General features: G+C 43.9%; 1 protein-coding gene across 1 annotated transcript in view; it reads left to right on the top strand.

Annotated features, from left to right (window-relative positions):
- Positions 1 to 27,180, top strand: part of HMCN1 (hemicentin 1) — a 164,245-nt gene that overhangs the window by 76,450 nt on the left and 60,615 nt on the right. The window contains exons 24-43 of the mRNA XM_036388148.2: positions 417 to 689; positions 1,572 to 1,667; positions 2,027 to 2,221; positions 3,220 to 3,350; positions 3,967 to 4,114; positions 4,580 to 4,706; positions 5,708 to 5,862; positions 7,809 to 8,087; positions 8,888 to 9,169; positions 10,110 to 10,218; positions 10,786 to 10,955; positions 11,254 to 11,408; positions 12,131 to 12,254; positions 13,556 to 13,657; positions 15,463 to 15,615; positions 18,661 to 18,812; positions 19,542 to 19,665; positions 23,574 to 23,749; positions 24,018 to 24,114; positions 26,131 to 26,253. Of these exons, the coding sequence (XP_036244041.1) occupies positions 417 to 689; positions 1,572 to 1,667; positions 2,027 to 2,221; positions 3,220 to 3,350; positions 3,967 to 4,114; positions 4,580 to 4,706; positions 5,708 to 5,862; positions 7,809 to 8,087; positions 8,888 to 9,169; positions 10,110 to 10,218; positions 10,786 to 10,955; positions 11,254 to 11,408; positions 12,131 to 12,254; positions 13,556 to 13,657; positions 15,463 to 15,615; positions 18,661 to 18,812; positions 19,542 to 19,665; positions 23,574 to 23,749; positions 24,018 to 24,114; positions 26,131 to 26,253 (3,171 nt within the window). The remainder of the gene's footprint in view (positions 1 to 416; positions 690 to 1,571; positions 1,668 to 2,026; positions 2,222 to 3,219; positions 3,351 to 3,966; positions 4,115 to 4,579; positions 4,707 to 5,707; positions 5,863 to 7,808; positions 8,088 to 8,887; positions 9,170 to 10,109; positions 10,219 to 10,785; positions 10,956 to 11,253; positions 11,409 to 12,130; positions 12,255 to 13,555; positions 13,658 to 15,462; positions 15,616 to 18,660; positions 18,813 to 19,541; positions 19,666 to 23,573; positions 23,750 to 24,017; positions 24,115 to 26,130; positions 26,254 to 27,180) is intronic.

Here is a 27,180-nt window from a genome sequence, read left to right as displayed (position 1 = left end):
ATTTGAGTTGAAAGAGACTTTTAAAAGGACATCCAGTGCCACCCCTGCCATGGGCAGTGACACCTCCCACTATCCCAGGGTGCCCCATGCCCTGTCCAGCCTGGCCTTGGACCCTTCCAGGGATCCAGGGGCAGTCGCAGCTTCTCTGGGCACCCTGTGCCAATTCCTCACCACCCTCAGCATAAATAATTTCTTTCTTATACCTGGTCAGAATCTCCCCTCTCTTAGTTTAAAATAGTTCTCCCTTGTCTTGTCCCTCCAGCTCTCCTGGAGCCCCTTTAGGCACTGGAAGGTGCTCTGGGGTCTCCCTGGAGCCTTCTCTTCACCAGGCTGAACACCCCAGCTCTCCCAGCTTGTAGAATGATCCTGTATGTTGTTTCTTTAACTTTTCTGTGGACTGAAATTATCTTCCTCAGTTCCTCCAAGGATCCAGCGTGGGCCTCGAGTTCTGAAAGTGCAGGCTGGGCAGCGAGTGGAGCTTCCCTGCAGTGCCCAGGGCGTCCCTGCCCCCTCGGTCTCTTGGTTCCGAGGCACAAGTGCCGTGCCCACAGACGGGGGCAAGTTCCTGCAGAGCCCAGATGGAGCTCTGGCCATCAGCAGTGTCCAGCTCCCTGATGCTGGTATCTACACCTGTGTGGCCACCAACAGTGCTGGCAGTGACACGGCAGAGGTCACAGTACAAGTGCAAGGTACTCGTTTGGGGCCATGCTCCTTCCCTGGCCCAGACTGGTGTGGGGTAGGGCCTTGCAGGGCAGGGCTTTCTCTCACCCACTGTTACGTGATGCAAAAGCCACATCTGGTTTAGATGTTATGTTCTGATGGTAATTGAGGAGAGTTAGAATGAGCAACTAGTCTTTGGAGAGGTTACAGAAATAAAAAAAAAAAGTGTGCACACACTCTCTCTATATTTAAATTCAAAAATGATGTTGAAATGGTAAAAGGGTAAGTGATCAATGTGCCAATTTAAATACGTAGTGCAGCTCCTCACCTGAGGGCTGACAGATGTCAATGGAGCGTGACTGAGTTAAGCTAAGCAGGAATTGTTTCTTCTTTGCAAGTCTAAAGGCAATGTTCTAATCCCTTTGGATTAGAGATGCTGAGAAATGCTTCCTACAGGCAACAAAGAACTCTCAGTAACTATTTAATTATAAAGAATATGCTTCATATACTCTCAGTCTGCACAGGAGTTTAAAATGAGACTTGAGAACAAAGGATGGCAGTAGCACTAAAATATGTGGTGTGGGGAAAAAACAGTTAAAATAATATTTTTGAAAAAAACAGTTAAAATATTTTTCAGATTATGCAGAAACATTGCTTTGAAAATAAATTTAGCAAGATTTCAAGAGAAATATTTTCTATCAAGATGGAAAGCCTCTTTGTCCTGCTTACTTCCTAAATATTCCCACTGAAATAGAAACTACTTTTGCAGTACCCATTCCAGTCAATGTAAAGAGGGTTATTGGAATGTGACCTCGTGTGAATGAGAGAGACTGAGTGTTATGTATTGTCAAACTGTATTTTTCTATTTGGAGCAGAGATCAAGCAGTTTTTTGGGTCTAATTTTCTTTCAGAGCCTCCCACTATTGAAGACCTGGACCCTCCATTCAACAGCCCTTTCCAAGAAAGAGTGGCCAACCAGCACATTGCATTCCCATGCCCTGCAAAAGGTGAATGTCTTGGTGACAAAAAGATCTTTATCTGCACATTACAATACTGCTGTAAAAATGTCCAATTCACACAGTATTTTCCATGTACGCTTTATATGGAAAAATTCAAACTAACAGTGATTTAAATCAGCACTGTGTGTGGAAGTCCTGTGGAAAGTCATTGCTAGCCAACAAGGATTTTACAGTGTTTAGGATGAAGATTTTTAATGTTAAAATCATCCTGTAACAGCTGGAGCTTCCTCTTGGAAGCTTCTGGCCTCCCTGTGTGTTGTCCTTCCAGCAAGCAGCAGGAGTTGTTTGAATCAATCTTGTTCTGAGCTGAGGGAAGCATTTGTGGTCGTTTCCCCTTTTCCTTGCAGGTATTCCCAAACCTGCCATCAAATGGCTGCGGAACGGGCGGGAGCTGAGCGGGGCTGAGCCGGGACTCTCCGTGCTGGAGGATGGGACCCTGCTGGTCATAGCTGCCCTCACACCCTCAGACAGTGGGGACTATGTCTGCGTGGCAGCCAACGAGGCTGGGAGCACACAGAGGAGATACAGCCTGAAAGTCCATGGTAAATAATACACACAGCCCTTGGGGAGCTGCCTCGGGAAAGTATCTTCTGTTTTCTTCTTGCAAATTGCATGGCCCAAATCTGCCCTTGTGCTGTTGAATTATAAAATCTGAGTACTTCCTATTTTTCTGAGTTTTTTATACTCTCTGTAGTTTTTCTTTTACCCCGTTTTGGCTGTGGCTTTATGCACAAACCATCTTTGTTTTGCTCAAGGATCTTATTTGATAGAAACTCCAGTATTACTTCAAAATTTTAATGCGAATAGCAAATGAAGCTTTGTACTGTAGAAGTTAGAGATTGAGGGCTAGATCTGCATTTCAAATGAGAGAAGAGTCATCAGATTGAACATAGACTAGGAGATTTTCTATTTGCTGGTATTCTTCCTCTTCCAGAATCCTAGTTAGTAAATAGAAACCGTACAAACTACTTTTATTCCAGAATTGTTCGCTTCCCATGACAGTAAGTTCTAATACCTGAGAAGGATTATATCCTTGTTTTGAGAAGGGCAGGAATTCCATCTTGTACCAGCAGGGCTCCTCAGTGGGGTTGGAACTTTCTAATCCACAATTTAAGGCCATTCTCTCTGCATTCATAGTGGGACAAATGATAGATGGGGTTCTTGGGCATGACTGGACCAGTGAAGAGGAAGGATAACTCTGGAATAGGCTTCCTTCATATGCTAAACAAATAATACTAGATTTCAAAATTAAATTTCAGATTAATTTTAAGATTATTCTCTTAAAATGTTGATGGTGCTTGTGTTTGAGTGAATTTCCCTGGGAGTCTGTTATTGAGCAAGAGAAGACTGTTTTTGGCAAAGAGAAGAAAGGATGCAGGGAGATATGTCCAGACCTAAAGACAAATGGAAATGTTGGGAAGGGAATGAGGAGGGTTTGAGAAAATTTGATTTATAGTGGTCCTTGACTGGGATGGAAAGGAAGAAAGGGGAAAGCACTGGAATAAGAAGACTTAAGTCATAATGTTGAGCTTTCTTGCAGTTCCTCCTGAAATTAGAGATCAAGATAAGGTGACAAATACATCTGTGGTTGTTCATCACCCTGTAAGTCTCTTCTGTGAAGTAACTGGTAACCCCTCTCCAGTCATCTCCTGGTATAAGGATGATATCCAGGTATGTTGAATTAATCAAACTGTGGACTTTTGAGGGTTTGGTATGAGAATTCATTCAAAATAAATACAGATAAATGCCTTTATGTAAGTTTAAGCGCTCTAAGAAGACCATGCAAAAAGGCAGCTAAATATGGTTCATCCATTAATTCTAAGTCAAATGTAAGCTCTTTATTTTCAGTATTCCCTTAGGAATTGACCTTGGCAATCCCCCAGTATTGTAGATTCTAATCCTTGCAGAGGGGACCAATACTGCCATTTTTTTCATTCTGTAGATGGAGAAATAAGAACTTGGAGGTGAATTGAATTCCTCAGGATTATCCTTGAGTCCTCTGTTTCCACTTGTAGCTGATAAGTCGTAGCTTAAGATGAGGACAGGTCCCTTTATGCATTCCTGGGACTGCCCATTGCTGCCTCTTGGAGTTCCCCACTCCCTGCCCTAGGCTGAGCTATAAACCATATTGAATACATTGCAGCAGGGCAGGAGATTAGTGCTGAAACTGAAAGGGGAAACAGATTATCCTTCCACTAAAACTACCATTTTCTTATAAAAATCCAGCTGTGATACTTGGCTGCTGTAGCTTGGATCACATAAGGCTAATGTCTCGGGTTCCTCTAAGGTTGTGGAAAGCAGTGCTCTCCAGATTTTGCACAATGGGAAGATACTGAAGCTCCTGAAAGCTACTACTGAGGACGCAGGACAGTATTCATGCAAAGCCATAAACGTAGCTGGAAGTTCTGAGAAGCTGTTTAACCTCCATATACTTGGTTAGTTCCATGGCTTTGGGGTTGGTTTTTGTTTGGTTTGGGTTTTAGTTGGTGATTGGAAAAACAGTTGATATTTAAGAAGCCAATAAATTTAAGCTCATTATAAATAGATTCTTCTACTCACTGCCCACAAATTATTGGCTGCTGAAGCACTGAGTGCTTAAACTTTGCCATTTTTGTAGCAACACAGACAAAATATTGCTTTTGATTTCTGGGCTTTGGTGCTTTGTTTTGTATTTGGGGTGTGCAGTGTGATGTAGCGGTGTTCCCTGGTACAGTTCACCAGTGCAGGTGTAGAAGTGCTTGTCACAATAGACACGCTGTTGTGATCTGCAGAATTCCCTCTGCAGTAAACACTAAAGGTGTTTTAAGGGAATAGTAAAATCCAGCTGCATTCCCTTCAGTCACAGGGCACAGGTTCCCTGGCTAAATACCAGTCTTTCCTTAATGTTTGTCTTTTTGAAGTTCCACCGAGCATAATAGGTGCCGATAGCCCTGGTGAAGTGGCAGTCATCCTCAACCAGGAAATCCGTCTGGAATGCAGAGCCAAAGGCTTCCCTGATCCTGACATTCACTGGTTCAAGGATGGCAAGTGAGTATATTGCAGCTTTTATAGTTTGTGTGAGGCTCTTCCTCTCCTAGAGCAGAGAGGAAGGAGGTGCAATGTTTAATTACTTCGTGTTAACTTAATGTCACAGAATTTGGGATGGTGTGAGGTAGTAAATTCTTTAATCAAAACTTAACATCCCACTTTCCTTTCTGAACTCACCCATTATTGGCACTTGCAGAGCAGATTTTGGGTTTTTGGAGAGAGATGGTGGTTGAAGCAAGATAAGCAGAACCATTTCTTTGAGTTTTTTCTGTGAGTTATTCTACCTGGATTATTTTTCAAACATTATTAATTAAAAATGTAGTTGTTTAGCTGAGGTGATTTTTTCAGTGGTAGATAGAACTCATATCAGATGTTTTGCTGCCTAGTGCCTTGTGCAGTTCTGCATATATACATTAAAGGTCTGAAAGGTTATATGTACATATATATGTTTGAAAACATTTATAGCCTGCATGTTTTCAGTTCTTCATCTCATCTTCCAGGAAAGGACAGCAGAAGAATTCTTAAACATTACCTTAAAACCCAGCTGGGCTGGGTGTTTTTGGTGTTTAACAAGGTGGTTTAGTATAGGCATTGCTCAGGACTCACAGATACTCTGCTGTGACAGTTCCTTACCCTTTGCTGTGGATGTGCTGTTCTTGTGTAGTACTTGACATTTCGTTATCAGCAAAAGCCTGGCCTGACTAAATAAATTAGGAAGAGGAGCTGAGGTCAGGTGTGTGACTCTGGCTCTGGCATCCTGGAGGTCTGAGAAAAGTACTTTTTGTGGTTTGGTTTCTTTTAGAAGTCAGGAGTAGAGTTAATCATAATAGCTTGTCACTGCATGTTGGTTCTTGTGATTAAAGCTATTAATTTAGTCTAAATGGCACTCTGGAATGGTACGATTATTGCCACCAAAGGACCTCTTCTTCTTACTGTCAGTTTAAATCAGTGCTGAAAGGGTGCGGGCAGAATTCTGTGAAGCAAAATGGTCTCTGTTTCAGGCCCTTGTTTTTGGGTGATCCCAATGTTGAGCTCCTGGACAGGGACCAAGTTCTCCAGATCAAGAGTGCTCGCAGGGTTGACAAGGGTCGCTACCAGTGCAGTGCCACCAACACTGCTGGCAAACAAGTGAAGGAGGTCAGGCTCATTGTCCACGGTAAGTTTATGGAATGCCTGATCCCAGAAGATCCTCTTGTTCTACTCTTAAGGTTTCTGTTTGAATGGCGATACTCAGGCAAATGCAAACTAAGTCTCTGATGCTACAAAGTTTGTGTGTAAATTTAATTTAATAGTCATGTGTTCACAAACCGACCTTTTTAAGTATTTTTATGTATGAAGTTAAGTAGGGATGTAGTTTTTGCAGGGTTGGAAAAACACCCTGAAATGTTGCTTATATGCTTCTTTTTCTAATTAGTGAAAGTAAAAAATCTTGAAGGTGTTCTCAGATTGTGCTGTTAGTTTCAACTGAATTTTTATTATCATGTTGTCTTCATTGTTTTAATCTTAGGGAGGGGAAAATTATTAAGATTTTGATTTTAATACACATTTGGTCTTATTTTTCTTAACCTGGTGCCAGGATGACACCCTGTACTTCATGGGACTCACAAATTCTTGTGCCTGGAGTGTGAAGGTTAGGGATTTGAGTCTGTTAGCTCTCGAGTCCTCCCTTGCTATGGATTTGTTCCTGAACGTTGTGTGTGTTTTTCTGAACTTGATGTGCATTATTTCCCTCATCTGGGACATTTGTAAAACACAGAGCACCCATAGGCACAGGAATGTGGCTGCACACCAGTCTTGGTGAGACCTTTTTCTATCAGGAACAAAGAGAATCCTGGGAGGACTTTCAGGGGATTGTGGCTGTTCTGAGATTAGAGGAATAAAACAGCTTCCCCCACTTCCCCACAGGTAAAATCCTTGCAGATGAGTAGATTTATTTCAGGTTCTTCAAGAAAGATGAATTTGTGACAGCAGAATGGAACTTCTCTTTACTTTTGTATTTCTCATTAGTCACTAGACAAACAGAAGCCCACAGAATAGGTGAGGAACCTCAGTGCTAATTCTTGCTAGTTCTTACTTTGTTTTAGCTGTTTAGCCCTGCTTTTGGCTTTGATATTTTCCCAAAACACCATATTAAAACCATTCCTCATCTCTAATAGAGAAGTGCAGTTGCCGTTGAACTGGGTGCGTTTCAGGGTATTCAGTGGATTTGGGGTTTTTGATACAAAACATGTTTAATTAGTAAATATTTCATTGTGTTTTGGTAACTGCAGGACCTGTCTCAGGTGGGGATCCATCCCTTAACAGACACTTTGCATTTCTGCAGTGGTGTTCTCAATGACCACTGTGGAAGTCAGAGGAATCTGTGGATGTACTGAGCATGTTTGGCAGCAGAGGAGTCAATGTGTCTGCCAGATGTGTCTGGTCCTTTCAGCAGCCATAAATTTAGTCGTTGCCAATTGCACTGTGTTTTTATTGCTTCTATAGAGATTTACGGACTCTTTATATTGGCTGATTTACACAAGAGCTTGTTTGCTAGAAAAATCCAAGTCCTGCTGCCTAGAGAATGAGGGAAATGACTATGGGCCAAAAAGCTTCAAAAATAGGAACATAAAGCAAGACTATTAAGCTCATACTTAGTCTCAAAGTAACTGACTTCATCCTCAAAAGTTTGAAGCATGGAGCAGTTCCCACTGACGTTGTGGAGGCTCTTGGGTGTGTTTGGTATTTTCAATAGCAGGATCCTTGCTGGGAAGATGCACCTCCCAAGGCATCCAGGGATTGCTCTTTCTTTGGAGACAGGGAAAAGGGCTACCCAACTGCATTGCAGGAGGCATGGAGGCCCAGCTGTCCTCACCTGCCTCAGGTTGGAGCCTGATGGCCTTTTTTTTGTGTTCTCTTCATGTTTTCTACCCCGTGTGGCTTGAAGAACTGTACAGGTGATAGATGAGCTCTGCTGGGCAAAGAACCAAACAAAGCACAGCAGGAAGAGTTGGAAGGCTGATGAAGATATTTTATTCTTACAGCACTCTAATGTTTTGTTTAAATCTGCACATAGTTTGTAGTCTAAGGCTTTAATGTTGTTGTTTTTGTCTTTTGAATTAGTCCCCCCCAGTATTAAGGGAGGAAACATTACCACAGAAGTATCTGTGCTCCTCAACAACCTGATAAATCTGGAATGTGAAACCAAGGGAATCCCTGTGCCCACCATCACCTGGTACAAGGATGGGCAGCGTGTGATTTCCAGCCCCCAGGCTCTGTATGTGGACAGAGGGCAGTTCCTGCAGATCCCACGGGCACAGGTGTCAGACTCTGCCCAGTACTCGTGTCGCGCCAGCAGCACTGCGGGGGCCGCAGAGAAGCTCTTCCACGTGGATGTCTATGGTGAGGGACAGCTCCTGGGCTGCCTTACTGCTCCCACAGAACGGCTGAGGAAGAGATCTTCAGCCTCTGCTGCCTGGCAGTGGCTGTGATTAAATTCTGGCCTCTGTTGGCAGGGCTGTGTAGAGGGAGATTTAGACCTTCTGCTTTATGGGACTCTCTGCCAGCTCTTGACTTCATGGAATCATAAAATGGTGTGGGTTGAAAGGGCCCTTAAAGCCCATCCAGTCCCACCCCTGCCATGGGTAGGGACACCTTCCACTAGCCCAGATTTGCTCCAAGCCCCATCCAACCTGGCCTTGGACACTGCCAGGGATCCAGGAACAGCCACAGCTTCTCTGGGCACCCTGTGCCAGGGCCTTCCCACCCTCACAGGGAGCAATTCCTTCCCTATATGCCATCTAACCCTGCCCTCCCTTCACTGGGCTTGGTGCCATGCTTTCTTCTACTTAGCTATTTCTCTTCCATGTATTTCCATTCTCTATCTCACATCTGCATGCTAAGAAATACTTAGTTGAAAGAACCATTCTGGATGGGATCTTTACTGTACTCCTTTAAGTCCTTCTTGTCTAGTTCTTCCCTCTTAAAGTACTGCATATCCTCTGTTTTGTACAGCTGGTCAATTTTGAGCTACATCGTCTGACTTCTCTGGTTTGCCTTGCCCCAGCAGCAAATTTTCACGTGAAATTGTGCGTGACGTGATGGCAGATGGAGCCAGAGGGGGTGGAACAAGACCATTTTCTCTTAATACATTTTCTGGCTACAGAATTAATGGCTTGCAATATATTTCTTCCTTTCTGCAGTTCCTCCAGTAATTGAGGGCGATGCTGACACAGCCCAGAGCAGGCAGGTGGTTGCTGGGAATTCCCTGACGCTGGAGTGTAAGGCTGCTGGCAACCCTCCCCCTCTCCTGACCTGGCTAAAAGATAGAGTTCCTGTGAAAGCAAGTGACAAGCTCCGTGTCCTGGCTGGGGGGAAGCAGCTGGAGATCCTGAACGCTGTCGAGGCAGACCAGGGCCAGTACTGGTGTGTGGCCACAAGCATAGCTGGAGAACAAGAAATCAAGTATGACGTTGAAGTCTTAGGTGTGTGAGCTGCAGATTTTTCAGGTTCCCATAAACCTAAAGTGAAAAAATGTCCATAAAATCTATGGTTTTATTTCTGTTGGTATTAATATTTTAAGATGAGTTAGTCATGCTCTCTGTCTAGCTGAACTAGCACTGCACAAGTTTTCTGTTCAGGGCTACAGGGCAGTTTAAGACTTGTACTTTCAGGTTAGTTCTTGAAGGATTTTTGTGCATGTGGTAGGTAAATATTCTCAGCAACCTCTAAAATTCTTACTTGTCTTCAGAGAAGAACATCACAGAAATCCATTAGAAATATCACCTAGCAGCTGCCTCTGGGAGAGGACATTTTTCTCTGAATTTGTGTTGTGCAAGTTTTGAACTTTATACTGAAAAAAAACCAACTTTTTCTTCTGTATATCTTGAATCCATTACACAGTCTGTATCTCAGCAGTCCCTTCTGAATGTCTTGAGGTCTTCTCCTGACATGGAAGAGAACTGTAAAGAACTGATTTTTAGGTTTTGCTCACTTGAACATAATACTGAATGCAGATGCAGAGCATCCCTTCTGCTTCTGCAGGTAAATGTCACTGGTTGTTATCGTAGAGGAGCTGTGTGGCAGTGCTCCCTTCCCAGAAGGGATGAGACAGGGTGAAGAGGACCTGGAAGACAATCCTCTGCATCTTTGTTTTGCTGACAAAGGGTGCCAAAAGCACCCTCCCTTCCCTTCCTTTCACAAGGCTGTTTTGACAGAATCTGGAAAACACAACCAAACAAGAAAGTAAAAAAGTGAGAGCAGTGATTTGCAGCCACAGAATGTCACTAGGCAGATGTTTCCCTTCAGAAAGGAACAGTGGTTCATAATGAATCAGTGTGTGTTTAACAGTGCTATTTGAGAGAGACTTGTTTGAAATTTTCTGATGTGTAAATGTTTCGCTTGGTGGATTTTCCTCTGTTACAGTGCCACCATTTGTGGAAGGTGGGGATGAGCTCTTGGGCTACATTGTGATTCTCCACAGCCCTTTGGAGCTGGATTGTTCAGCAAGAGGGACACCCTCACCAACTATCACGTAAGGGCACTGGTATGACAGTAGAAAAATAGAAATAAATCTGCTGGTTGGTTAGGTGAGTTTAATGAGCCACCTGTGTTAATCAGTGGTGGTTAATGAGTAGAAGACAAACTCCTGGCTCCAGTGATAGCACCATCAGGCACTCACTTGGCAACATCAGGATTTCATTTTAAAGTAGTTTGGTTTGTTGTGCCAATATCCATGTCCTGGAGATGAGGATAGAAAAGAAGAGCAGAGAAAACTTTGTCCTTTGCTAATGCAACTTAATGTCCCCTTTGTTCTGCCACCCATGATTGCTTTTGCTTTGGGAATTCCTCTCTGCCTCTGGTGGTATCTGCTGTCACCTTTCTGGCACTGTTTTTAGTGGCCATTCCCTAATACTCCCTTCTGATAAACCCTACAATTTATGGCACTCAGACACGAGGAATACAACCTGATGCTTCCAGACTTCTCTAGAAATGCAAACAGAGTTACTGAGACATTCTGTTTAATAGAATTGTGCCTATTTTAAGATTGTTGTTGATCTTACTTTCAATGACTACTGAAATGGAACTTTCTTTTTGGTAGATGGTTCAAAGATGGTCAGCCAGTTGGAGAGGAGGCTGGACACAAGGTCTTACTAAATGGACAGAAACTTGTCATCTCTCAAGCTCAAGTGTCAGACAGCGGCCGCTATAAATGTGTGGCTGCAAACAAGGCGGGAGAACATGAAAAGGAATTTGATGTTACAGTGCATGGTAGGTTACTCAAGGTGGGCAGGAAGCAGCAGACTGCTTTTGTTTCAAATTGCTGGCAAGAAGGTGCTCAAACTTTTTATAAATGTTTATTTGCATTAGCAGGTTGTAAAACTGGAGAGGAGATTAGATGAAATAGAATCATAGAATGGTTTGAGTTGGACACCAGCCATGGCAAGGGACACCTTCCACTAGATCTGGAAGTAGAAGTAAAGCTGCACTTACCTCTGGGACACTGCTTCTCTATATTTAAATGTGCATATTTAAATGAGGCAATGTTTTTTTCTGGTGCTTTTTGCAGTTCCTCCAACCATTAAATCGGCTGGGCCTTCTGAGAGAGCAGTTGTGCTCCACAAGCCTGTGACACTGCAGTGCATAGCCAGTGGCATCCCCAGCCCTTCCATAACCTGGTTAAAAGATGGACAGCCAGTAAACACAGCCAGGGGAAATATCAGAGTAAGCATGATTCTTTTATGGGATCCAAACCATGGAAGATAATTGCTGTAAGTTATGCATGTTAGTGCTTCCTTTCCTTTTGCTTCTCTCACACTGTAATGCAAAAGTGCTCAAGAGCCATCCTGCAGAGTGAGGGGCGTTCTGCCTGAGGGTGGTGTCTCAGGTAATAGCGGTGTTCAGTAGACTGAATCCCACTAGACACCTCATATCAGAAGAGTCCATGACTGGAAATTCAGAATCTGTCTCCTTTCAGTTGTACTTAGCCCTTCAAGGTCAAATGCTTATCTGCTGATTGTGAGGTGGCTCTAGCCACTCATCCCTGTGAGGTGGGATTAGCAGAGCTGTTCTGTGGTCACTGAAGCAGCTACCTGTAAGAAGCTGCTGAGTTTCCTGTAAGTTTCCTGGTGAGATCCTGCCTTTCCATGAAGAGCCCTCCCCAGTGCTCGCATGTTCCGGGGGTGAGTGCTTGCAGTGGCTTTGATTCCCCATGGCTGGAGCAGTTTTTGGTACCTTGCCTGCAGTCTCCTCTGCCTGTCTGCCCCTCACCAGCCAGGTCTCCTCACACCTGTACAGCTCCTGATGCTGCTGTCCCAGGGAAATCTCTGACCAAGCAATCTTTGTTCCATGGTTGGGAGGGGATGAGCCTGGCCGTGTCCACTCACCCCGAGCGGCTGTGCTGGGGGCAGGGGTGTCACACGGCTCCTCTCTGTGTTTGGGAACAGCTGGAGGCCTCGGGCCGTGTCCTGCAGCTTGGCAAGGCCCTGCCCGGAGATGCCGCCCGCTACACCTGCGTGGCCACCAACGCTGCGGGGGAGGCCCAGCAGCACACCCGGCTCCACGTGCACGGTAACGCGCCCAAACGGGGCTGTCCACGCGGCTCTTGCACCTGGGCTCACCTTGCTCTGGCTTTTCTCCTGGCTCTGCACATCCACCTCTCAGTTCTCTTTCTCTGTCCCACTCCATTAGTAAGGGAGTGAGGGCAAAAACTGGCTTTTGTGGAGTTTGGCCTCTCTCCTGTAATACCAAAGGATACAGAAATGAATGAATGTCTTTCCAGGTACCTCTGCTGCTCAGAGGTATCCCAAAAAGTCAAACACATTCCTACTAACCCACCCCTCAGAAGGGCACTCTGTGTTCCTGAATCAATGTGTGATATACCACCGCTGTCATTACTAATTTCATCCAAGGTTTTTGTGGATATTGGTATTCCCCGTGACCCTGGGAAATGGGAAATTTTTACAGGAATAAATTTTCTGAGAAAGGAACATTTTCTTGTGCGGGGATTTTTCACCCTGTTTAAGAGAATTTTCTTTTGCAGCTAAAAACAATAGAAGAAGAATCAGGGAAACTTGAGAAGCTGTTGTTTGCATGTGAATTTAATAAATGCTCTCACCATGATTTACATATATTTGGCTTAGAAGTGGTCACGAAGTGTTGTGCATTGCTGATGTGACCCAGTCCTCAAAGGAGGGGTGGGAATCCTCAGGAGGTGCAGGAATAGACTGTGGCAATATTTTCACAGAGTATGGCTACATTGACTTTTATTGCCAAACCAAGCCAGTAACTGGAAGACGTTAAATTGAAGCGAGGAGAGGTTGCAGAGTCTCTCTGGGTGGGACTTAGAAAGAGGAACCACATTCAGACTGTGATAATTGCATCACAACTAACTTCAGTGTCAATCCCATGCTCATAAAGCTCTCCTTTGCTCTGTCTTCATGTTCAAACTGTTACTATCTGGCATTTCTGTCATGTTTCAGATTTTGGAACTTCAGGAAGGGTAAAAGCTGTCTACACTACTCAGTTTACTATCACCAGCTGAAGTGAGAGGAGCTTGCCACAAGAAAGAATTGCTGTTCTGTGTTGTGTACCCATTACTTGAAAATCTTTAAGTTCCATTTTTCCTGGAAAAAAAATTAAAATTAGTAAAAATAATGTTTTATTCCTCTTACCACTAATGAGATTATATAATTAGAGAGTATTCCCATTTCAGAGATGAAATTTCTGGAGAAATTCCTTGGTCACCCAGCAGTTGAAGCTTGTGCAACTCATTGCCCAAAGTTTCTCCACGGTAGATGACTTTATGATCATATGCTCTGCTAGCTGGGTGGCTGAATTAATGGAAACCTGCTGCTTTTGTCTCTTCCCAGAACCACCCAGTTTGGAAGATGCAGGAAAAATATTAAATGAAACAGTGGTGGTGAACAATCCAATCCATCTTGAATGCAGAGCATCTGGGAACCCTCTGCCAGGTATCCATGTGCACCTCAGGGAACATCTCATCAGGAGTTTCACTTTCATGTGTCTTTGGAAAGTAATGGATATGCTGAATGTGGAGCTAATTGTGTGATTTTAAACCAGCTAGAAACTGTGTGATGGGAAATGTCAATGTATGGGCTGACATGGAGGGAGGATTGAGGAATTCAGTGATCCCCACTGATAAATGAGTGAAAACACATCACAAGGATAATCTATTCCCTTGTGATGCCCTGTCCACAGACAAGAGCACTATTTGATTTCTACTGAATGAGCTTTAAACACATCCACTTTCATCTCCTGTCAGTTCAGTATTTGTTAGTGTAGGCAGACCTGAAATACTTTATGGATTGAGTGTGCCTGTCAAGTGTGCTCATGTCTAGGACTTCTTTACCTGGCAAGATATAAAAAGACATATTATTATGAGAGCAACTTGCTGTATTAATTAATGTAGGGCAAAACAGGGGGAATTGTTAATAAGAGCTTATATCTAATATAGCAAATTATTCTCATGCTGATTATAGCAACGTTTTCAGATGAAAGCTGTTATTACATTTCAGATGTGCATCCAGCTTCTCCTTTTCTGCCTTTTTAAGAGTTAATTCACAGCAAGGTATTATTTTGTAGAATAATTTATTCTTACATTAAAAAAGTTAAAATATTGAGGAAGTAAAATGTTATAAAAGCATAAGAATTTTATGTCTATTTTACGCTCCTTTTAAATTTTTTCTCCTTTATCCTCCAAATTTTCAGTTATTGTAGTTATCAACAACTAAAACAATGGATTTCAGATAATTTATGCAGTAAGAACAGTTTGGTCACCCCTGATGTGATGCAATGGCACATCCTATTGTCAAGACATAACATGAGTCAGGAAAGTCAGAGCACAGCATCCCACTGGAAAAGAGAGAAGCTGTGTGCAAGTCTTATCTGTCAGTCAGGCCAGAGCACTTAGTGGGTGTGAGTCTTTCCCCAAAACCCCTTTGTGTATTATTGATAATCCTTCCATGAGCACTAATTTCATCTGAGTAGTGAAGTGGTGCCCCCAAAGTCTCAATGACCCATTCTCCTGATGGACGGTGCCATCTTTTGGCTGAGATGCAAAATCTGCAGATTTTCTTGGTTGTCAACTTCCTATAAAATTTTCTTCTGCAGTAACACCAAGTTTTCTGCTCTTTATTTTCAGATTTTTGATCTGCCAGTTGCACTTTGATTTGCTTGCTTATGTTTTGATTCTTTGTCCAGGTAGTTCAGTTTAATGTACTGATAATTTAAGGTAAAAGGTAAAAAAAATTGATATGTGTTATAGAATCCCTGGATGGATCCTCTATCTATACCCTATTATATATATCTATAATATATAGGGATATTATAGTATCCCTGAATGGTTTGGGTTGGAAGGGACCTGAAAGCTCATCTCCTTCCATCCCTCTGCCATGGGCAGGGACACCTTCATATTTTTGTGTGGTTTTAAACAGCTGCTCTTTACCATAGTATAAAATAGGTAAATTTCCTATAATTTGCTTTGTATGATAATTTCTCAATTTCACAACAGTTTTCCATAAATATATGGGGGGTGTGGATGATGGTGTCAGATTTGCTGTTAAATTGTGGGGCACAGTCAGCAAATCTTCCTATTTCCTGATTTTCTGTTCCATTTTATTATTCTTAATCACGACTAACGCTGCCATTGACTGTTAAACGTTGGCGTGTGCATGAAAGCTGAGGTGGCCAGCGTGACAGCTCTGTGGTGCCACGTGTTCTGGGGCTGTCAGTGATTTGTCCCCGCTCTCCCCCGCAGCCGTGTCGTGGTCCAAGGACGGGCGCGCGCTGGGTGACCGGGGACAGGTGCTGCGCATCGAGGGCGCGCAGGTGGCCGACTCCGGCCTCTACAGGTGCCTGGCTGCCAACGCCGCGGGCACGGCTGAGCTGCTCTACAGCCTCCAGGTCCATGGTGAGTGCACAGCCAGGGAACTGCCACTCCTGGGGCTCGGGGAACACTTCTGAGAGCCTTGAGTCCCAGTGAGCACTGGGCATTGCCCAGTGCTGCCAAGGCCACCACTGATCCGTGTCCCCAAGTGCTACATCCACATGGCTTTTAAACCCCTCCAGGGATGGGGACCCCACCACTGCCCCAGGCAGCTGTGCCAGTTGCTGCCTACCCTGTCCATGAAGAAACTTGTGCTAATATCCAAATTAACCTCCCTACCCCCAGCACAACTTGAGGCTGCTTCCTCTTGCCCTGTATTGTGACACTTAGGAAGAATACATGCAAGCTCCACCTTTGCTTTCCTCCTTTTCCAGTCTGCTTAACAGACTTGGTGTCACTCATCACATGATTGCAGAATCCCAGGGTGGTTTGGATTGAAAGGAACCTTTCAGCCCATCCAGTGCCAGCCCCTGCTGTAGGCAGAGACACCTCTCACTAGCCCAGGTTGCTCCAAGCCCTGTCCAGCCTGGCCTGGGACACTTCCAGGGATCCAGGGGCAGCCACAGCCTCTCTGGGAATTCCATTCCAGGGCCCTCCCCACCCTCACAACCAAGATTTCCTTCCCAATATCCCATCTAACCCTGTCCTCTGGCAATGGGAAGTCATTCCCCCTTGTCCTGGCACTCCATGCTCTTCACTCTTCTGTTTTCTCACTGATGCTGGCATAGGTGTTTTGAATGTGGAAAATGTGCCAAGGGAAAGCATTCCTAGGAAGAATGAATTTATGGAAGAGGTATTTTGTTTAAGGAATCACTTGAGCAATTTGGAGGCCCGGGCAGTTGCTGGGATTTGTTGTAGGTGACTTTGAAGCTCACAATAGACAAAGGACACAGATCAAATGCTCTTCCATAATCCAAGAGTTTTAAAGAAAAGTGTGCTGTGTCCAAGAAGATGAAGTGGAAGTGCATGGGTGTTTGCTGACATGAGACACCTAAGCAAAAGCCCAGCTGGAGCTTTTCCACTGATTTCAGTGGCTTTTGGATGCGGCCATAATCCAAATTCTTATCTTTGGTACATGCATGTGCGTGTAGCTGGTTTTCTGTGGGAGTCTTCCTTGCAAAAGTGTGGCCCAAATTTGTCACGGTGTCCCCAGCTGAGATGCACACACAGTATATAGTTCTATTAATGTTAATTAATGACTTGGGCAGCGCATTTCCATGGATTTAATGACCATCATGGGGAAAACTGATGGCACAAGACACAGTCAATGGCAATTAACCCCACCCAGTGATGAATTCCCAGGAAATCCTTAGAGCTTAAGGTCATTAGTCTAGTTAAATGGAAAATAACCCTGCAGTACACGTGTGTCTTTTTAGGGGTGGCAGAATTTCAGCAGACACGTCCAGAGTTTTCTAAGACACAGAGCTTCCCCTTCTAGAACAGAGTATATGCAGTTGCAGCCACAAGTAATTGCATCAAAGGAACAATTTGCATTGAACTGTCCATGAACCTGCTTCATTCAGCTGGTATCCTGCCAGGCAGACTCTAGAGAGGTGCTGGAACTCACCATCCACGGGTTCATCATCCACTGTCCTTGGGGTTTACGAGCTTGAGAAGACAAAACTTAAAGGTTTTGCCCTCTTTAACAGTGGAAGCAATGACTCCTTAATGGAGAACAGGCTCAAATGCCAAGTACTGGAAGTCGTGCTGAACTTATGGAAAGACTACTCTAGATTTCTGTGAGCACCTGCCTCTGTCAACTGCTGGTCTTATTCACCAGTTTCTGTTGTTAATTGTGTTATTAGATCTTTTTGGCATTAAAAAACAATGCTTGATACCTCAGGCTTAACACTGAATGGAAGGAATCAGGTGGAATGCAAGTTTAGTTAGAATTCATAGGATTTCATTGTTTTAATTTTTTTTCACTTCTTTTTCCCCACTGTAGCTTTCTCAGCTATTTGACAACAATGAATGCCATTGCACTGCAATAGGAGGAACTCTATGTGTGGGGAAAAGATGAAAAAATTATAAAATCCTGTGCCTTTTTTCTGCCCTTACTGCTATTGGTGAAATATATGTATGAGTGAGAAGAATCACAAAATCATGGAATGGTTTGGGTTGGAAGGGATGTTAAAGCCCATCCAATTCCACCCCCTGCCATGGGCAGGGACACCTTCCACTATCCCAGGTTGCTCCAAGCTCCATCCAGCCTGGCCTTGGACACAACCATAGTGGGGCAGCCACAGCCTGAGTTACAAGTTCTTAGAAGTTGCTAAATTCATTAATGAATCTTATTTTCAGTGCAGAATTTTAAACGTTTTCTCTCCTCACATGGCTGTATGTATGAGTAGCTCACACCATTCTCATCTCTTTGCAGGAGTGACTTGAAACATTAAGTTTTTATCTGATACTGACTTTTAAACTTTATCGCTAAGTTATTAATGATAGGAGCAAACAGAATAGTTTTGATTCTCCTAGTGCATGAAACATCTTCCTTTTTTAATGATTCTTGTCTCCCTTTCTACCAGAGCCCTACAACATTTGCTAGACTGTGTGCCTAGAGTAAGTGCCTTTAGATGTTCCATTGCAATGTTTTGTGTCATCAGAGCGGCAGATGTTTTCCAGTCTAATCTGATAAACGTTTCCATATGCTCTGCCAGGCCAATTTATCGCTCTGTGTATGGATTTGCTTTATGTGGTTTATATGGTAAACTCCTTTCTTTAATCCCCACCACTCCTAAAGTCTTTCACAAGGTCTAAATGGAATAGTAGAAGAGTTTGAGGGAATATTTTCTGGCTTTATGGTGCGGTTCCTGGGTTTCACAGCTGTCCTCTGGGCTGTGGGCCCAGTCCTACATACCTTGCTCACAGTAGTTTCACTGCAATTATCTGCCTGCTCATGCTAGGGAAGAGCAGGATCTGGCACAGAGCAAAGACATTACAAGAGTTCAGCAGGAATAACATGAGAAAAGAGAAATAACATCCAAAACTATGCAACCTGTTTAATGTTGTTGTGATTAGTACTCTTATGTAGCTGTTACAGCCCTTTTTTCTGTATGTTTTTTTCAGTCCCCCCATCCATCTCTGGCAGCAGTGACATGGTGACAGTCGTGGTCAATAATGCAGTGAGACTGGAGTGTGAAGCCAGAGGCATCCCTGCCCCTATCCTGACGTGGCTGAAGGATGGGAGCCCTGTGTCCAGCGTCAGCAATGGCCTCCAGGTACCAGGGACAGATCCTGCTCTATGGTGTTCCCTCTTGTGGGAGGAGGCTTTTAAGTCAGGGCAGTTTAATGGAAGAGAATAAGATGGAGGATTTGGAATAATAATATAAGGCCTTTTGGTCTGGGTTGTTTGTGTGAGTTTAGGTCCACTTACTGTGTGAAGTGGAAGATAGAGATACACTGAAATAAATGTCATGTAGCTGATGTCATACTGAGTAAATTTGCATCAACAAATTTTCCACTTATGGGCAGAAGAGGAAAATAGACCAAATTCCTCTGCTGAAGAAATCTGGAAAGCTCATTACATACAGCAGTAATTCAGAAAAGAAAACCAGCCTCTGATATAAGGAGATATTTCAGAGGTAAAATGAGAGGCTGTGGTTGGTTTTTGGAAGTTGCTTTTATAATCTGAAAGGGAAGAGGGGGAATCTGTGTTCTGTGGGACCAGCTCAGGGCACAGATAAAAGCTGTGACAGCATGTTTGAAGCTGGTGGGAGGGAGGGGTGTCCAGATCCTGCAATGTCTTGACAATGCCAGGAATTCCTTGGGGACTGGCATGAAGATGGAGTTCTTCTTTTCAAGTCTGGGTTGGAAGAGAACACTGGAGTGCAGGGAGATGGTAGGAAGCAGTGGCAAAACAAGTGTTCCATTTTGAAAGGAGCCCTAGGAGTTCCCCCACCTGTGTTTGGCACTGGGGTGTGCCTGAAGGTGCTGTGCTCCTGTTGCAGGTCCTGTCGGGGGGCCGGGTGCTGGCACTGCCCAGTGCCCAGCTCAGTGACACGGGGACATACACGTGTGTGGCAGTCAACGCTGCGGGGGAGAGCCAGAGGGACATCGACCTCCGCGTGTATGGTGAGTGACAAACGTCTTCCTTTTGGCTCTGAGAGCTTTTCTTCAAGCTTTAATGTAACACTGTGGGCCCAGACCCTGAGCAGCACTGAGTAAAAATAGTCTAAACCTGTAATGGAAGGCCAGGTGAGGAGGAGTGGTTTGTGTATGGAAGTTAAAATGTATATACGCACATCCACCTTCATTTACTAAAGTGGGTAGGTGTGTCCTTCTGTGTATCCTTGAAGAAATGTTACTACATTGAATTTATGAACTACATTGAATTTACAGCAGTGAATTTACAGGTCTAATGCATAAAAGCTCCTTTACAAATGATAAAAGAAAACACGTGTTTGTGTAAACCAGATAGGTCTGCCAGGTGAGAGATATTCTTGGACCCAGTGCTCTGTTGTGTTTATTGCACCAGAAGGAAGTACTGGGAGTTCCCCATCCAGCTCTGCAGTTCCCAAGCCACTCCCAAGCCTTGCTCTGCCTGCCTAAACGGAGGGGACTCTTTTAGTGCTAAATAGTGACACTGTATTGAGTCCAGCCAGTCAGCTCTGTCTCCTTCAAGGAGCAGGAAAGAAGTGTTTTTTCAGTTAGTCAGTTTTCCAGATTATCAGTGAGTTAATTCTGATTTTTTTTTTGCCTGAACTTGTGTAAATTCCTCCTCCCTTCTGATTTGGGCAATGCTCTCAGATACCTGGTGGCATTATTGGGACTGTCCTATGGAGGATTTTGGTGAACCCTGTGGGTCCCTTCCAACTCAGGATATTCTGTGATTCTGTGCTTTCTTGTAACTTGTATGAATTTCATCCTGTATTTATTGTAACTTGCATCAGATGCCTTTTCATATTCATAGAATGGTTTGGGTTGGAAGGGAGCTTAAAGCTCATCCAGTCCCACCCCATGCCATGGGTAGGGACACCTCCCACTATCCCAACTTGCTCCAAGCACCATCCACTCTGGTCTTGGATGTTTCCAGGGATACAGGGGAAGCCACAGCTTCTCTGGGCACCCTGTGCCAGGGCCTCCCCACCGTCACAGGGAAGGATTCTTCCCAATATCCCATCTAACCCTTCCCTCTGGAAGGCATTCTAATTGTCCTGTCCCTCCAGGCCCTTGTCCAGAGTCTCTCTCCAGTTCTCTTGGAGCCTCCTTAGGCACTGGAAGGGTCCCTAAGGTCACCCATGTTGTGTTCTCAGAGCCCTTGGATGCTGTGCCAGCAGGGATGCCAGGGAGTGTGACTGTAGCAGGTTTTGAGTTCCCTTGGACATCTCAGAGGATTTGTCCAGCAGCAAAATGAGGATGAACAATAATCTGACATTTGTTTTAGAAATGTTACAGTTCCAGATGTGTAGAGAGGCATTTGGAATTGAGGCACCTTTGGGGTTTTGCTTCTGCTTTCAGAAGGTCAGTGGACTCTGCCAGTCTCCAGCATTATGGCAATGCCCTGTGGAAACCCTTGCAAGAAAAGTTAGGAGTTTGGATGAGTTCTAAGAAGGGGCAGCTGGCCAAGTTATTTGCTCCTGAGTTTGGCTTTCAGAATTGTCTCCCTTGGTTAGGGTACCCCTGACTGAAGTCCTGGTGACTTTTGCATCTGGAAGGGGCAGTTAGAAACCCAGGACTCTGCTCTGGCAAGTGAGCCAAAGTTAATATAGGCCGAAAGATTTCATGTCTAGAGCAAGGAATATCAGGGTCTCCTTTGGACTTTGAGGACAGGTGTGTATGTCTCTGTAATGTGACATAGGTATGTTTATTATTCCTCTTTTATTTTCTGGAACCTCTGTCCGTTTTAGCTGGAGGAAATGAAAAGAGTTAGGAGTTGTGTATGTTTAAAATTAATGTTGTATTAGGAGCTGGCCAGGGTTGAGCTCAGCTGCAGGACCAGCTTGAGTGAGGCTGTCACCAAAAAGTAATATTGCTCTTCAGACTTGCCTCATAAGGGCAATCTAATTAAGAAGCCACAGGAGAAAAATTATTTGGAGTAGAGTTGGAGCTGGGTTGGTTGGAAATGTGCACTGAGCCAGGAATTGGAACAAGCTCAGTTACTTACAGTTACTATGAGCATAATTAGATTAATTTTAAACCCCTTCAGATTTCCTTCAGAAATTTCCTTCAGAAATAAGTGCTTTAGTGTCTGTGTCATAAACTCAGTTTCCTTTTGAGCACATTTCAACTCATTGAGCTGAGAGGAAAAGTAAATGGTTGAAAAGTCTTTGGAAATAAATTTGCCTTCTGCAGGAATGGATCAGCTTCCAAGTCTCAGTTCCACAATACTCATAAAGAATCTGGACCTTTGTGAGTTCTAGAAAGATAAAAAGATAAACAGATTTTTTTTCACTTACTGTATTTCTTATCCACAGGGACCAGGCTTTTCCCTAAATTATTTCCAAACTGTGAAATCAGCAGCTCTGCTCTGTACTTCCTGGGCATGAAACACCAAGCTTGATTGTTCCTGGTCTTTCAGGCCACCTCGAGAGCTGTCTTGCTGTCCCACTTTGGGAAACATTCTGCTCTCCCATGTGTGATTAACCTACTGTGCATGTTCTCACAGATGGTCCCACTGCCTCCCTTCTCACCCCAAAGTTCTGTGCACTCAGACTTTCAGTGTCTGGGGTCATGGACCCCAAAACTAAAGGACAAAGGAAATGTGACAATAAAGGTTCTTATTTATGGTCCTGGTCAACTTATTGGGAGCAGTATTTTGTCTGTGTTCTTTTTGACTCCCGCCATGAACACTTTCCCTCTGGAAAATTTCTGATTTGCTGTGTTCAAGGTTTAGTTCTTAATTGCCTTCTCAGTTATTTTTGTTTTTCTGCTTGTGGAAACACAGAATTAAAAAATAGGGGGGAAAATGTGTTTTCTTAAATTCTGGCACTGTTCAAGAACAGCTAATGGGTTTCAGTTGAAGTGTCCAGTGTTCTGGTGTTTTTTATTTCTACAAAGAAAACTTTCCTTTCAAAAGGGGATTTTTCTACTGTCTGATTTGGAAATAATAGTGTAATAATGAGGTTATCACTGAACTGCAGGACAAACGTAAATATAGCGCTTAGTGCCAACAGCGGCATTAATTGATAGATCCAAAAAAAAATGGATCTACCAAAAAAAACCTGATACATGAGCTAATTGTAGATTATTATTTGTTGATTAAGTCATTAGCCTATTGACCTGCTTGCCGATCATGAATTCTGTATATGACTTACTCAGTCAGCTGTATTTGGCCATCTCTGGACAACTTATCTTAGGTCAGAGTTTTCCTTAAAGCTAAGTATCCTTCTTGGCACTGTCTGGAACAGCTTAAGACATTTTCAGCTTCTGGGGCTGATTGTTATCTCATGAGCTTTTTCACTCAGCAGCTCTTTTTCTTTCTTGCAGGAATGCATTCCCCCATTTGTATATACTGGGGATTTTCCTTTCTAGCTACATTTAAAGGGTTTTTTTTTTTGCTAATCTTTGCTTCTCCTTATGATTCCTCTGTAGCTGATACCTCACTAGTGTGTATTTTGTGTGGAACATATTCTGTAAGTAACAAAAATTATTCTTGTGGGTTTTGTGGTAAAAAGGAGACTGAAGTTGTGTGTAACTGAAGCTGTAGTGTCATTTTATCTTTGTGCAGTAAAGTCCCTTAACTCCACATTATGTTTGCTCTGTGAAATCTTCAGTGCCCAAAGGTCCCTTGGTTTGAACAATAGGACAAAAGAGCCTCAGGTCATGCCAGGGGAGGTTCAGATTGGATATTAGGAAAAATTCTTCACAGGAGGGATGGTCAGGCACTGGCACATCTGCCCAGGGCAGGGGTGGAGTTGCCATCCCTGGAGGGATTTAAGACCTGTGGATGTTGCCTCTGGGGACAGTGCTGGGGAGTGGTTGGCCTGGATGGTCTCAGAGGGCTTTCCAAGGTAACCAAGTGTGTGATTGTGTTGGTGCAGTCCCTCCTGACATCGTGGGCGAGGAGCAGAACGTGTCAGTGCTGCTGGGGCAGGCCCTGGAGCTGCGGTGCCAGGGCAGCGCCGTGCCCCCGCCCCGCCTCGCCTGGCTCAGGGACAGGCGGCCCTTGCTGGAGAAGCCAGGCCTGAGCATCTCTGCAGATGGCAGCCTGCTGAAGGTAAGCTGGGCAGGCAGGGCAGGCTGGGGCTCACCCTGGGCAGCTGCACCCTCCGTGGAGGTGGGACAGCAGAGTAGTGTGTGAGGAGGGAGGGATGGCAGAGATGTACCCCAGCTGTCTGGGTACAGAGCTTGCTGAATTCATGCTCTTTTATTAATATTATGGACACATATGTAAAAATAAAATTGAAACCTGAGCCCTGTCTCCCTGCACATTTAATGAATAATTATGTGTGAAGAAGAAACCCAGGTTTTGCTTTTGTCCCCAGATTGAAGGCGCTCAAGTGCAGGACACTGGACGCTACACTTGTGAAGCGACCAATGTTGCTGGGAAAACTGAGAAGAACTATAATGTCAATATTTGGGGTAAGATTTATTAAGCTTGTTCCAGAAAGGGGAATGAGGCTCAGAGCTGAATTATGATGTGAGACACTGAAATCTTCTGTAGTTCATCAACACTCAGTTGCTGAGGCTCGTACAGGATATATTGTTGTATTTGCTGTAGTTGAATGGGCCCAAGACAGTGCACACATTTTTCAAATTGCTTTAATTTAGTTCTAAATTAACACCAGTTACTCTGCAGGCCTTTGTTGAGCTTGCAGGAATGTGAGTAGTGAGAACTATAACTAGTGAGTGGAATCCCTTTTCATGGCAGGGACTTGGAACAAGATAATCTTTAAGGTCCCTTCCAGCCCACACCATTCTGTGATCATGATTCTATGATAAATACCTGGGTTTGGATCCATAGCTTTAATGCCATTTAAAGTAACATACCAACTTTCCACTTAGTGAAATGCTGAAGCATTGGAAATTCAGATAAATAAAAGCTGCCTTACAAACTTATTAGTGCTGAATCATGAAACCAGCTTTAATATTTTTTTCTATGGCTCTGTGATGAATGTGGCTTAGAACATTATTTTAATAATTGCTTTTGAGGGGGTCTTCTGTACCATCATTTTCTTCTCATGTTCAAACTCCAACTGCTTTGGAGTCACAAGACTAGAGTTACAGACGAGGGTTTGTAACACTAAAATGACATTTTTCAGTTCAGATTTCAAGTCTGTCATTATAAAAGACCCAATTATGGCATTTAAGTTAGAAGTGGGTGTTGTAATACTGTGCCATTTTCCCATGCTGAAGCAAATACCATTTACTGTGCAGGTCAGCCTCTGCTCTCCTCTCTCTCTCCCAGACTTTTACACAGGACCTTTGCTGGAGGGATTTAGATTTGTTCCTTTGTGCAGTAGGACCATTCCAGTAGGATTTGAATGGAGGGATAATTCTTTGCTAGTTAGCAGCTTTGATGGGATAAGCTTGATGGAAACCACAGGCTGTCTGTGAAAGCCATCTGTGGGTAATTGTTTTGAATTATAGCTTTCATTTATGCCCCAGCATCCAAAGTCCTCCTTGCTATATTTTGAGATTTTAAATCCAGGAAATGTATCCTTCTGAGGATTTGTGAGAACTAAGTGTGGATCCAGGAGCCAGCCTATGAGTTAAATGAAGAGAACAGCACAGGCTTGTCCTGGCTGGAAGCAGGACAAATAAAGGGCTAAAGCAGACAGTACCATAAGGCCCTCGTTGTTTCAAACCCCACACATTTGGTTGCTGCTGGAGAGCTGGAGGTGTCAGAAGGAGAAGCTGGCTATTGTCACATGCATTAAAAAAGTACTGCATAAGTTGCTCACCTGGGAGGTTCTATTTGCCAAGTTCAACCTACATTCTCCTCTGCTTTTTCTTGGTCTCTACTGCTCTGTATTCATTGGATGAAAATGATTCCCTGATTCCTGAGAGGCAATTAGCCCTTCCCTAGAAATTGAACCAAAGTTTTTTAAGACTTTGAGAATCAGAGTAAAACATTGGTCCCTTTTGTCTGCAGCTGGTTTAGAGTCACAGAGCTGTAAAGCAAAGTGATCCCTCTGTTGCAGGAGGGTGATCAGAGGGGTGGGATCCATAGCTTTGGATGTGGCAGCCAGCATGCTGATGTAGGAAACATTCAAAGGAAAAGTGTAGGATGAATTTTAAAAGTCAATGATGATGATGATCTCTGTGGGTTTATTAGCTGAGGCCATGAATGAGGCAGGCTCTTAAGAGTTGGAGTCACTTGACAAAGTTCCCCAAACCAGCTTTGTTCAGTGAAGTCCATTAAAGGCAGCCCAAATTAAAGCCTGTGCATGCAGCAGCCCTTAGAGCCCAGAAGGATGGATGCAGTCATTCCCAAGTGTATTTTTCCCTACCCAGGGCCTGGTTAGCATTGAGGAGACAATCCTTGCATTGCTGCAGAGCTGAATGGGAGAGATTTGCATGAAGGTCATTTGAGGTTTACTGCTGGCTGATAATATGTTGTTTCAAAGACTGCACTTATTTGGCTTTTCTTTGCAGTGTCACCAAGTATTTCTGGCTCAGATGACAGCTCTCAGCTGACAGTCACTGAAGGGAGCTTGATTAGCCTGATCTGTGAGTCCAGTGGCATCCCACCACCCAGTCTCACCTGGAAAAAGAATGGTGGGTAACTGCCAATTGCCTGTTTTATAAAGCAGATGGGATAATTCTGACCTGCTGGGTTTGCTTTTCATCTTGTGTAGATTTTGGATGGTGTGTTCTGAGGAGTTCAAATGTGCAGATATATCTGCATAATCCTGGCATTAAATAACGTGGGCTCCAGGAATGGATTATTCCCTTCTCTCTATCTCACCTCTGCTTGGATTAGGTGTTTCTAAAGGTGTAAGAGAAATGCAGTGCTGAGATTGCTCAGCTTACAAAAATGAACTGTGGAGTACTTAAAATGCTTATTTACCATGGGTGCAGCAGGACAGCAGCACAGTGCCCCACAGACCAGGGTAGCTGTCTTCTGAGCAAGTGGAAGGTGTCTGGGCCCATAGCAGAGAGTTGGAACGAGATGATCTTTACGGTCCCTTCCAGTCCCATTCTGGGATTGTAAGACTTGTTTGTGGATCCCAGATGTCAGGGCCAGGGTCACTGGGAGTCCCTTGGTGTGAAGTTGCGTTTCTGCCCAGTGATCCACTGCATACCACAGATTCTCTGAGCTGGTTTTAAATCTACAGCCATGGCATCCTGCCAAGTGGTGAAGATAGGTGTAGTTGTAGTCATTGCTTTGGGGATTCACCAAACCCTTTCTCTCCTCCCATCTTGTTCAAGAGTAGTCTGCACACCTCGTGCTTTAGGGGTCAAAGTTACATTGCCAAACACCTCTTTAGGAGTTGGCAGACAAAGCCAGCTATTTTCAGCACCTTCCTTTAGCATTGCTGGAGAGAGAATACAGGACAAAATAAGATAATTTACTTTTCCAGTGTGGTAATTCTTGTGTTATTAATCAATCTTACTTATATTTGTGTTTTTCTAAGCAGAACAATTCAATATGGTATGTACATGTTTTAATTAATTTTGGCTCATGGAAAGAGCAGGTTTTAA

Source organism: Molothrus ater, chromosome 9 (genome assembly GCF_012460135.2).
Source record: "Molothrus ater isolate BHLD 08-10-18 breed brown headed cowbird chromosome 9, BPBGC_Mater_1.1, whole genome shotgun sequence".
Lineage (NCBI taxonomy): Eukaryota > Metazoa > Chordata > Aves > Passeriformes > Icteridae > Molothrus > Molothrus ater.
Note: the sequence above shows the minus strand (reverse complement) of the source record. Positions and strands in the feature narration are given on the sequence as shown.